Here is a 13,021-nt window from a genome sequence, read left to right as displayed (position 1 = left end):
CAATGACTTTGAACCACTGATACTGCCATATTAAGATGAAATTTGCACAACAAAGTTTTGTAGGTGATATAAATCCTAACGTTAATCTACTAAAATTAACTCAATATCATTAAGTACTCTGGTACCTGGCACTCTACAGCCCTGTTACTGCTTCCCCAACCTCCATCCCCTTTCCATCTCTACATCTTTTTCTTTCAAACATATTTCAGCAGCACTCCGATATAGTGAAAATTTAATTTATTTGTGCAACAGGTGAAGCAACGTTTCGTGCTTAACCAGCCCTTTATCAAGCTTAGAAGCTTCATAAAGGGCTGGTTCAGCCTGAAACTTTGCTTCACCTGTTGGACAACTAAATTAAATTTTCACTATATCGGAGTGCTGCTGAAATATGTTTGGAAGTATGGACCGGACCTGAGCAAACAGAGTCACAGTCGGCACCCGACACTACAAAAAGGGGGGAGGATTGTGTAGCACTACTTTTTGTGTTTGTGAATACATCTCTTTCTTTAATATCTGTGCCCTTTTCACTCCTTTTTAGATATCTCTGATTTGTGCCAGAAAAAGTTTCTTGAAACCTCATGTTTATGCCCTTACAAGATTTAGTGAGACTACCCAAAGAAGCTTTAAACGTATGTAGCCCTTTGCTTCTACTGAAGAAATTCCTGCACTGATTTCGTTCTTTTTGGTGCTACAGGAGTCTCTGCTATATGGGAGAGCAAGTACACTACATTTTAGTGTCAGTCCACCCAACGCATGGACACTGGGCTGTGATACCCCTCCCAGGTACTTCTTTGATCCACAATTGCACACAGAGGAAAGGTTGAGAGGTTTATTTGCAGGAAACTGTGCAACAGTGTTTCAGCCAGCTTGATCTCTGACTGGGGAACCCCACATATGTGGCAGTTTTTTCAGAGCCTGTTTGTTCAGAGCCATTTGTTCTTCAGAGCCCTGACAAGGACTTCCTTTCTCTAAACAGAGCGTGCTTTTATTCCACTGGGATTCCGTACTGACTTTTTTTTCAACACACAGTAATATTTGGATCCTTGCAGCCCTTTCTCTCACTCTGCTGCTTCTCTCTCAGCATCCTCTGCAGGTAGGGTTGCCACCTGGCCTGTATTTTACCAGCCTAGCCTGTAAAACACCTGCCAAGGCCGGGGCCGGTATTACAAATTTACTGGCAATGTAGTTTCGGGTAAATTTGTAATACCCTTAACACTAGCCCCTGGCCCTCTGCTGGAAACGTATCTTTTCTCCGTCTTCTGCCCATCTCGCGATATGGCACCGCCCCTTTTACGTCATGACATGCGGCTCCACCCCTTTTGCATCATGATCCGCCCCCTTTTGTGTCACAGTCCGCTCCTTTGGTTCCCGCCCCCACCACTGGCCGGTAACAATTATAAAAAGATGGCATCCCTATCTGCAGGCCTTCCTTCCTGTCTGCTCACAGGGGTGGGGACTCCTCCCCTTACCTGCACAGAATCAACACAGAGGGAAAGACAGGCATTTACAGCCTCCCTACACTTACAAATCATTTTAATAATTTTTTTTATATACAAATAAAATGATGTTCAAAGTGTCAGGTTTTATTGCTTTGCATTTTCAAATATGTTGCATCACAAACTCATTAAAACGCTACCTTGAAGCGTAATGACTACATTATGTTGTGGGGCTGCTTCTCCTCAACAAGACTGGGAAGCTTGTCACATTTGGGAGGAAAATTAACTGAGTAAAGTACAGCCAAGTGTTAGAGCAAAGAAAATCCATCTTTCAGCAGGGCCATTATTTAAATAGACAGCCCAATACAAACTAGGACGGTTATAAAATAATATGTTGTAACAATTAAAATAGTTATTCAAATGTATTCATTCATTTGTAGAACTAAGTCAAATCTTATTTTTAGATTTCAAATACTGAACACTCAAGAAAGGATTTGTCAGAATACTGATCAAACGTGAACCCTAAAATTTTAATGTGTTAATGACATTAGGGGGCACATTTACTAAGGGTCGAATTTCGAGGGTTAATTTACCCTCGATATTCGACCATCGAAGTAAAATACTATGACTTCGAATATCGAATTCGAAGGATTTACCGCAAATACTTCGATCGAAGGAAAAATAGTTTGGTGGAATGATTAAATTCTTTGAATCGAACGATTTGAAGGATTTTCCTTAGATCAAAAAAAGCATAGAAAGCTTATGGGGAAGGTCCCCATAGGCTAACATTGATGCTTGGTAGGTTTAAAGTGCAGAAGTAGGTAGTCGAAGTTTTTTTTTTAAAGAGACAGTACTTCAACTATCGAATGGTCGAATAGTCGAACGATTTTTAGTTCGAATCGTTCGATTCTAAGTCGTAGTCGAAGTAGCCTATTCGATGGTCGAAGTACCCAAAAAAAACTTTGAAATTCAACATTTTTTTACTTCAAATCCTTCACTCGAGCTTAGTAAATGTGCCCCTAAATGTATGACTTCTGTCTGACTGAATACGAAGGATTTGTTCAAATCTTAATTTTTCAAAAAGAGGCAGGCCTAGGCTGAATCGTGAATTAAATGCAGACATCAGTGCAGCCCTGCTTTTAGTTAGTTTTTAGTTGTAGTTTAACAGCATTATGGCTTGCTCTGCTTTCAAATATCCAATAGGTTCAAGTGAGTGTTCATAAAAGCAGTACATCCAGAAAAACTGATATGTATAACACTTATGGCATCAATAACCCATGTTTTATTTGTCATGATTTTTTTTTATTATGTTTGATTTTTAAGGCCAAATGAACTTCCATCAAGTTCAAACTGCTAATTGATCCAGACACATTTACCACTGTTACAGTGTTTCTCCAACACTAGGGGGCAGATTTATCAATGGTTGAAGTGAAAATTCGGATTACAAAAATTCCAATTTTAGAGCTTTTTTTGTGTACTTCGACTATCGAATAGGCCAAAATTAGATTCGAATTTGAAAAGAATTGGACTATTTGAATATCAAAATTTATCATGTACTGTCCCTTTAAAATTTCGACTTTGAAGTTTTTTGGGGCAAATACTTTGATTCGAATTCGATCCAATGTGCTAAAACTTTGATTCGAACAATTTGAATACAGCCTATTCACCTGAAGTTAAAAACTTCGATTTTTTTTAATAAATTTCGATTGGTCTATTTTTATTCAAATTTCGAAGTTATAGGAGTTTAAAAAAAACTCCAATTACTTTGAAATTCGACCCTTGATAAATCTGGCCCTAATGGTCCATGTCACTATCCTAAATACCATGTGACACATTATTGCTTTGGGTTTTCTCATTTAAATTTCTGTCCCCCTTTTACCATGTTTGTATGTTTAATGTATTATTATTCTGAATATATATATATAGGGGTTAGTTTGCATTTATAGATAGGCCATTCACGGCTGGGCTATAGCCTAATGGGATTAATTATAGAACCAAGAGTTAAGATACCAGTAGAAGTAAAGTTTTATAGTTCAACTAAAGTAGAGGAGTCTCAACGATTTTCACAGGAGCAATTTAACTAATCGTTTCCCTGAGTGCAAGTTTAAGGCGAATAGAAAAAATGTAGATTGAACTGGTAACATTTAAGAACAGTTTTGTGAAGCACCAGGATAGTTTTAACAACATTATTGCATTTTGTTATTTGTTTTTAATCTTGTCTGTGTAATAAATCTGATGTGTATGTACTGATATTTTGTTTACAAATTGACCGGATGTAATCATAGCCGAATATTTAATTGATGCTTAACTATAACTCTAAGCATGTGATATCGTTACAGCTGGTGGTTTTCCCGCCAGCGAGTGTTTAAAAGACATGGTTTAAATTGTATTTTGGCACTTTGAGAAAGGCTGAGGAGTCAGCCCAAAACGTCAGTCTGTTGAGAGAGAGAGAGAGAGAGAGAGAGAGAGAGAGAGAGAGAGAGAAAGAGAGTGAGTGAGAGAGAGAGAGAGAGAGAGAGGGGGGGGGGGAGAGGGAGAGAGAAAACTTATAGTCTAAGATCTGTACCTTACACACATACTATGGTCAGATTAATTAGACGATAATGAATCTGCCTGTAGGTTTTAAGTGGCTATAAAGTGATTGGTCAGATCACCAAATAAATAGAAAGAATCTGATTGAGCATATCTATCATATAGTTCACAAGGTAACATCTGACAATGGGAAGCAGTTTAAATTATTAATACAAAGGAATTTCAGGTTATAACTATTTTTGGGACCCTCCTGGTCCCAATCTCAAGCTGAACCTGACAAGATAACAATCACTGCACATGTGATTAAAATAGGAACTAAATCTGATTGCATATTACAGTTTGCATCAATTCAGGTGCTCCCTGAAAGGGCCAGAATTGACGCTATCAATATGGACATGATGACCTCCATGCAAGATATAGATATAATGCCATGCATCATCAGCTTTTAGCTACAACCTTCTACTATGGTATACTAAATTACTACAATTTTGAACTAAAAGTTTAAGGCGCAACATAGTGAGATGAATAGAAACGACAAAGAAACTATAGAAAAGCTTCTGAACAAACCAACCCAATACAAATAATTAAGCATAAATATTAAGCACCATATAGTGATAGAAAAATAGGCTAAGACTGAAATCTTTGTTTAAACTAGCAGGAGATCATGAATCCATTTCATTTCCCATTTATGTCAAAATCCTATGGTCTGATGCAGGGGCCAGTAGCAACCCAAGAAAATGACTAATGGGAATGGATTTTTTTAAGTAAACGAAGATGGAAAGTATAATATTTCATAAAATGGCAATGGTCGTGAAATGTTTATAGAAGTTAATGTTGTCTGGACTGAACTCAGAACTCAGTCAACTGAAGGCAGACAGTGTCCATGTCACCACCCCAAAAGGAGGAAAGCATCATCTATATATTTCCTCATGCAACACAAAATTTGCAGAATATAAAAATCAAGATAGGCCTGTTGCCCTCAAATCAATCCATAAAGTTGTTGGCAGGGCCGCCATCAGAAATCTCAGGGCCCCATACGAAAAAATTTCCTGGGCCCCCTGGGCTGCGCCCACCACAAGCCCCACCCTCCCCACCCCACAGGTCCACCCCCCCACCACACACTAAAAAAAAAAAAACATTGGTGGCTATGGTTCCCACATGTTAATAAAAAAATATTGGTCAGGCCCCCCCCATTGAAAAAAACATTTGTGGTTAGGGCCCCCCCCATTAAAAAAAACATTTGTGGTCAGGGCCTCCCATTAAAAAATATTGGTGGCTAGGACCCCCCTTAAACGTCCATGTAAAAAAACTTGCCCCCCCCTCAAAAGTTTAAAAAAAAATTTGGTGCCCAGGGCCCCACTATACAACAGGGAACTCAAAGGTTACCTTTAGGGGGGCCTTGCCATGTTATACTTACTTCATTAGTGTGGCCCACCTGCTGTCAGTGAGCTGCCAACTACAGAAGGGAGGAGGGGAGCACAGGTGGCTGCATCTTCTTCCAGTGACAGCATTTTCTTCCCTTATTGGTCACAGAATTTCAAGTTCTGGTAAAGCTGCATGGTGATTGGATGAGCTGGAGTAGAAGTTCAAACCTCAGCTATCCAATCCCTGAGCAGCTCAACCGGGACTTAAACTCAATGACCAATAAGGGGAAGTAATGGACAGAAGATACCTCCCCTTGTGCTCCCGCCCTGCCTTCCCGAAGTCAGCAGCTCTCAGAAAGCAGGGGGGCCCGGATAATCAAGAAAGTGCGGTCCCCTACAACTCTCCCCCCTGTCCCCCCCTGAAGGCTGCCCTGGTTGTTGGCATTAGCACTGATGGTGCTGGCCATCCCCCACAGCTGTAAGAAGTAGAATAAACTGAAATAGTCACTCTCATTAATTTGTGAAAAAATACAAAAAAATACAAGTCCCTATACAAAACTGCACAGAACCAACAGAATCAGAAAGTTGTCAACCAATTTCAGCAATCCATAGAGAAAGGAGCTGCACACACTGATATTCATATGGGTGCACAACCCATGTATTTAGTACCATATTGACGTTTTGGAATTTCCACATCTCCTTCATCTTTCCTGATATAGTGCTGTGTAATTTCTCTCTAAATAAACTATGGCAAGCTCTATTTTCACCCTTAGATATATATATATATATATGCTCTAATTATGTAAAAGCTAAAAATAACCATATATTGCCATCTATCGCCAATATGACATGTCTGTAACTATTGTGATAGATAAATACACAGCGCACTGCAAATCAACTGTTATTCTAATGTTAATGCATAGTTCCTCAGCCAATTGACACATGCATACTTACATGCACACACACATAACTAGCACTCACATGTGGATAGTACTAAAGCTGTAGTCATAATCTACAGTTACTAATAGTACATGTCTTGTACATAGTTACTAATATTATATGTCTTGAGTTCACCTCTTTTTAAGCTTGTTTTACCTGCGAACAGTATCTGTTGGTGACACTGCATCATCCCAGCTGTGTCTTCTTGAAGTAGACAGTGACCTCACCAAGACAGGAATAGGCTCCTCAAACTTAATAGGTAGATGTAATCTGTGAGATCCTTTGTCCCCTTCTGTTGTGGAATCTATCAAGTTCTCTTCAATGGCAACTCCGGGCCCACAGGACACAGGGCAGATAAAGGGCTTGGTGTAAGTTATGATGACCTGACCTTTGTCAAGTGTGATATTGGTTTCATCAGTCATGCAGAAGGAAGGAGAAGCAAGTTTGTGGTCTTCCTGTTCACATCTGGAGTCTTCTGCTGCATCCATTTGTACAAGATCTTTGTAAAATTCTGTGCCTTGAAGAGAAGAGTCCAAGGAAGTCAGATCCTCACTGCTGCTTATAACATCATTGGAACAATCATTCAGGTCAACAGACAGGTCATCCTGGAAAAAGAGCAGATATAGTATATAACATTTTGGGGGAAGGGCATGGGCTTATGCTGTGTGCGGTAATATGTAAATAAATATTGTTAGCTATATGAAGGAGGCCGGTAAAATGTGCACCCATCAATGCACAAGAAATTCTTCATCCAATGGGATTTTTAAACCTGTCCGATTCATATTTTGCCAATAATTGGCTCATGTGATCTAACGTATGGTTTGTTTGGTATGTTTGTGTGCACTGTGAATCTTAGGATCCTGATGGGCGGCCCTTCTTTTTTAAAATGGCAATTTTTTATTTAGGATTACCCTATGGCACATGCCATTAAAAAGTATATTATTATGGAAATGGTTTATTTACACGAAGCAGGGTTTTAAATATTAGCTGTTTTATGCAATATAATTTTATAGAGAACTTCATTGCTTTGGGGTATAGTTTTCCTTTAAGTAAGCTAGGTGTTTAGGTAACATCTCTTTCTCATAACAAAGTTTTTTTTTAACCTCTGTGAAGTTGACTTGTAAAGTTAAACTTGCTCCCATTTAAAAGAACACTACTACATCTGCCAAACTGTATGCATTTCTTAATTTTTTTATACAGTAGACAGCTTTCATACATTTTATATTAAGAAATAAGGCTGCTACACACACATATGTTATATGATATGTCCTTTGTTCATTCTTTTGGTACAGTTTTATTGTATTCTACTGCATGTAATAATGTAGTCTAATATCCTATATAAGATGTATACAACAACCAATACCCTATACTAGTGGTTCCCAAACTGTGGGATTGATCCACAAGAATGGATTCCGAGACACGACATGGTTTTCATACATCTACAACTCTGCCAAAGTAGTTTCATTTAGATTATTTGTAAGGCTGGCCTAAAGTTTTTTTTTCATTTGGGGATAATTACATATTTAATCTCAATTTTCTTTTTCCTTTGTATATTAGCATTTATAATAAGTAAAGATCTGGTTTAACATTGTATGGGATGCAACTGTTATGTCTACTGGGTTAACATTGAGAACATTGGCTTTTACATTACAGAGTAATAATTTGTAATAAATGGAACATATTCTAACTCCGCTATGATTACAACAGTACTACAGGAATCAGTCAGTTTCTGAGACTAGTAGCACTTTGCACACTGCAGTGTGGTAAGTAAATGACCCCTTGTGTATTGCCTGCTGTGTTACCACCATTTAACCCAAGAGTCCGAAATATTCCATACAATAGATCTGTCAAACATGACAAATATAGAAAATGATTTGTAACTATAACTATCTATAAAGCTTCAAATAGCTGTTTCTAGCTTCAGAGATTTGTTAAAAGAACAAATATATGGGCATAAGTGTTTTGTAAACCTTTCTCTAATAACGAAAGCAGAATAATAGTTGACAGTGTAATTTTCACCAGCACTGATACTGCATGTGAATGCTATTGAATTTAAACCTGTTCCTCTTTTTATTCCAAGAATCTCAAGCATGGTGACATACTATATGATTGATAGAGAAACTGTTACAGTGTGTGTTATTTCAACTAACAGAACCAGCTACAAATTGGAAAATGCATCATTAAGAAACAGAGCATTTACTTTGGTCAGTTTGAGCTACTATCCATGTGTGGTTATACCACAAATGAGGCCCTCTCTCTCAGGGGTAAGCCCTCACAGCGGGGTGGAGGCAGGGTGTAGTGCAACTGTAACCAGGTGCAATAGCACAATGATGGGCGGCAGTAGTTCTTTAACTCTTAAACAATAAACTGTCTTTATTCAACATAGCACATAGCACATATCCACAATGGAGTATAGAACAATCAGACAGCATAAAGGTAGCATATACTCACAGAACCAGTATAGGCTGAATCCCTGCAGGCCAGGGAATATACAGCACAGAGAGTGTGGCAGCTTGTGAGGGGTATTGCCCAGTTTTCAGGATCTCTTTCAGTGGCAGTCTAAGGAAATTCCTATCATCCCTAGTCTCAACACTTTAGTCCCTACTCTGGGTAGTAAGTAATACCCTGGGATCTTAATCCCTCTAATCTCCGCGGCGGAGCCTTGAGCTGCTCAACTAAATAACCTCTCCATCACTCCTAGAGTGATTTATAAAAGAGTATGCTATCTAATTACTAGGGCCAATGCACCCTTTCCCTTCCAGCCTGCTTGGTTGGGCTAAACTAATGGACCCAGACCTCGTGGTTCCAAAGACCTTTATACTACTGCACAGTGCCATCTGGTGTACACTGTGAGAACTACAGGGTTACATAAGCACAAGGTCCCCATAAGGACCCACTAAGGTGTCCATATTACTAGGGCTGTGCCTGTCAATAAAGGGTAAGGGTGTCTAAATTTTCACATCCCTACACTAATATAGGAGGGTAAGGTTTTTCAAAGCCCCAGGGATTGGGTTGGCCAACTATGCTGGGTCCTTTTTCCCAGTGGGGGGGGGAGTAGTCCCCTAAAGTTATAAAAAGGGATGCACACAAGTGTACCCAATAGCTGGAGGAAGCGGGGTGTTGCTGTCAGTGCCTGAGGTTGAGGTAGACCTCAGTATAGGAGAAGTAATGTTATTAAGTAAGAAAGTATAGGAGAAGTGAGCATCTAAGGCTCCAATGAGGAGTTTAATGAAGGCTTAGTACCCTACGGCACCTCTGCTGCCATTATAGGGACCAGAGCAGTTAGGCTCAGGACTTGGTAGATCCTGGAGTAATTCAACTTTGCGGGCTTCGCCTAGGAATGGGGAGTTGGTGGCCACAAGGCAGGCAATACTACCCATTGAGAAAGTTGTGATGGAACAAACAAAGATTGTAAGTACTTTGCATGTAACTGTCCTGTTGCCACTTGCTTCTTATACCAACTGAGCACACCCTGTCTCCCAACGTAATTTGAGACAGAGTGAATGCTGTGTGCCCATACCCAAATGGTATCTATTCCTCCATTTCATAAGCGAGGGCCCACATGAAACAGAGTCAAATTATAGTAGTGCCTACCAGGAGTTGCTGAGAGTCAGACCCCTTGCCCAGGTCTTTACTACAGTGGATAGTAACAAGAGGAAGATTGGGAGTACCCCTGACCCATACATCTGTTATATGAAGGCAGATTTAAAGTTTTGATTTGGGCACTGTACCTTCATACAATCCTGAAAATGCTGCTCTATATGGATATATACAATTGCTATTTGCTATTGTTGCCTTCTTTCATTTGAACCCCTGTTTGTGGAAATGCTACTTGTGCTCCAGTGTTTTGGTGTCCCACTCCATTGGTATGGTACCCTAGATGAGTTTGCACACCCACAGAGCGGGCATTGAATTGGCCAGCATTATTTTGACATTTACAGCTGAAAACTTCACAAACATGATGACATAACAGGACATGCTGATCCTACTGTTCTGAAAGATAGAGAAGATTATGATAGTGCCATATCAAATAATCTCTCTTGGTTAATGATGTCACATATTCCAGCACTGCTCAAAAAAAAAGTTTGTACTATTTAAGACAGTATTTAAAAATATTATAAAGCTGCCTTCTACACAGTGTGTGTTTTCTCTTAAGCACAGAAAAAGCATATATTTAGTTTATCAAATTGTATCAGATCTGTTACTGATTTTGTAATCCATTCAAGATCTGTTTTGAGGAAATGTATATCATTCAATTTCATGAAGCTAATACAATTTCTAGTTTATAACCCACACTGCCATTGGGAGCTGCTTGATTTTATGGAAGCGATAAACTGCATGTATAGAAATACAGTAAATGTTTTCATTGTCGTCCAGTAAACCTTAAAGACACTCATATATCAATGGGGGATTCCATAGAACCTGGCACCCAATGTAAAACCTCTGAACTTAGTGTCTTCCACATCACATAGCCACCCAAGCAGTACACTGCTAAAGTCCTTGCCAGAAAAAGAGAAGAGTGTAAGGCTACTTTCAATGACAATACCATATTATCAGCAGCTTCACAATCATCCCTTACCTCCCCTTCTCTGGGACACATTAATCTTGTCAGAATGCATTCAGTCTTGTCAGTGTCTATATACTGTGCTGGTGCCACCATGTTTCAGGAATTTAGCTGATATACGATTTAGACCTGTAGCCCTGTTGTGACTTTTCCTCCATAATTGCTTCCATTTTCACAATCAGCTCATCAACTCATCAGGCAGCCATAGCCAAAGCCTGCATTTGTCCAGTTGTTACTTTTTTTGTTTATTTTTTTTCAATATGACTTATACAATCTTTGTTTGCTTCCATCTGGCAACCACAATCTTTTCTTGTAAATGTTGTTATGCCCACATAAATATTGGCAAGACACAGGCTACAAAAGATTGACATAATGGTCGGGTATATTATGTTATCTAGTGGGTTTGTGTGTAAAAATAACTTCCAAATTGACGGCCTTGCAAATGTTATTAGTAGGGAAGTGAGAGAAAGATTTAGGAAGGCCAGTATTTTCCAAGCATGTTGGCATTATTATGAGTACCTCTAGCAGGATACTGAGAATCTAACAAGTTAAACATTGATTAACCGCAGTAGTACTTGTGGCAGGATAGTTGCCTTCACACTTTTCCCAAACTGCCAGCTCACATCACCCAAAAGGATAAAAAGAACACCATATCATAGATCTATAAGCCTTTACAAGATAAAACCTGAGGGACAGCTTCCACTCTAGGTCTAAAGCTGGCCATAGACGCAAAGATCCGATCGTACGAATCAACGTACGATCGGACTTTCCCATCTCCCGACCCTCCACTAACCATTCAGATCAAAGTCTTTACCATTCTGATCAAATAAGAACAGATCACCCAATGTTCTGCCCCTGACAGCAATCGTACGGTACTTATGTCTGACAACACTAGTGACAGTCTCCCTCTGAAAATCGTACGATCGGCAATACACGCAGAGATATTATCAGCAGGCGACAGAAATTTTCTAACCTGTCCGATCGACCAAACGACCGATCTCCGACGGACGAAAAATGTCGGGACTCTCCACACACGGTCCGAAAATCGGATCTTTGCGTCTATGGCCAGCTTAAGTGGGAACATTACCTCAACCAACTCCCAAAACTGACAAGAAAGCTTTCTTCTGACCCTAAGAACTGATGCAAGAGCGTTTACACTACTTTAACATCATAACTAAAACTTAAGAACAATGCCGATACTATATATGTTAAACATTTATTAACATATTGCTATAAGGTTTGCCACAATTTTTTTTAAATGCAGCTCTTGTTAGGGGCCAACCGTATATTAGCATTCAGGTCTTCCTGCTACAGTGAAGGAAAGGCAATATCTGGTCCTTGTTGGTACTTACTAAGAGCAATACATAGGGACTCCTTGTGTATTGCCTGCTGTATTAAGACCATTTAACCTAAGAGTCAAAAATATTCCATCTTTAAAACATTTCATAAAATAAAAAAATTATTTGTAACTATAACTATCTCTAAAGCTTCATATAGCTGAGAAATCTGTTTCTATCTCCTGAGAGGGCCAACTGTGCTGGTCATAGTGGGCCCCAAACTTACAGTTCTATGCTATGGATTTTAGATTTTGTCAGCATAAGGATTATTCTGCCCAATAAAAGGATCTTTAAGATACTATACACTATAGCTGTACTTCTTAGCTACTATACATTGCTCACTCAACTTTATTGCTTAGCTCCTATCCCCTGCAATACTATTTGCACTATTTGTGTTGCTATACAGTGCCCATTAAGCTGGATGCTATTTCAAAACAATAATTGTTAGATTCCACTCCAATGTTTTTACATAAGGTATCCCATTTTGCTTACCTGGTGTCTTCTTGCCAATCTGCACTAATTTCAGCTTCAGCTACTGCTCTCTGTGACAGAAGTCTTATGTCCTGTGTATTTTCTGTTTCTTCCTTTCCTTAACACAATACAATTATTTGGGTTCTTCCATATGATCATACCACAGTCTGTCTCCCCTACAGACCTTTTACAAATAATTCTGTTTTGCTTTCATTTTAGATACAAGGAAAACCACAAGTCGTACTTCCCTTTCTGTCTTTCTCTTGTCTCCATTTCTTATGTTGTTCCCTTTTTGTCAGTCATAAGACTGGCTTCCCATGGAAGGCTTTTTTAGGCTTTTTAATTTAGCAATTCATGATAATCGATTGGACCACATTT

The 13,021-nt window shown here is 39.1% G+C and overlaps 1 protein-coding gene across 2 annotated transcripts in view; it reads right to left on the bottom strand.

Moving 5' to 3' along the window:
• Window positions 1-12,798, bottom strand: part of arhgef18.L (Rho/Rac guanine nucleotide exchange factor 18 L homeolog) — a 100,456-nt gene extending 87,658 nt beyond the window's left edge. For both annotated transcript variants that reach the window (XM_041562105.1, XM_041562107.1), the window contains exons 1-2: window positions 12,665-12,798; window positions 6,428-6,876 (exon numbers count right to left, since the gene is read on the bottom strand). In XM_041562105.1, the coding sequence (XP_041418039.1) occupies window positions 6,428-6,759 (332 nt within the window). In that variant the 5' untranslated portion in view covers window positions 6,760-6,876; window positions 12,665-12,798. The remainder of the gene's footprint in view (window positions 1-6,427; window positions 6,877-12,664) is intronic.
• Between the last annotated feature and the right edge of the window lie 223 nt (window positions 12,799-13,021).

Source organism: Xenopus laevis, chromosome 1L (assembly GCF_017654675.1).
Source record: "Xenopus laevis strain J_2021 chromosome 1L, Xenopus_laevis_v10.1, whole genome shotgun sequence".
In the NCBI taxonomy this organism is placed as follows: domain Eukaryota; kingdom Metazoa; phylum Chordata; class Amphibia; order Anura; family Pipidae; genus Xenopus; species Xenopus laevis.
The sequence above is the reverse complement of the archived record's forward strand: the minus strand, read 5'-3'. Positions and strand labels throughout refer to the sequence as shown.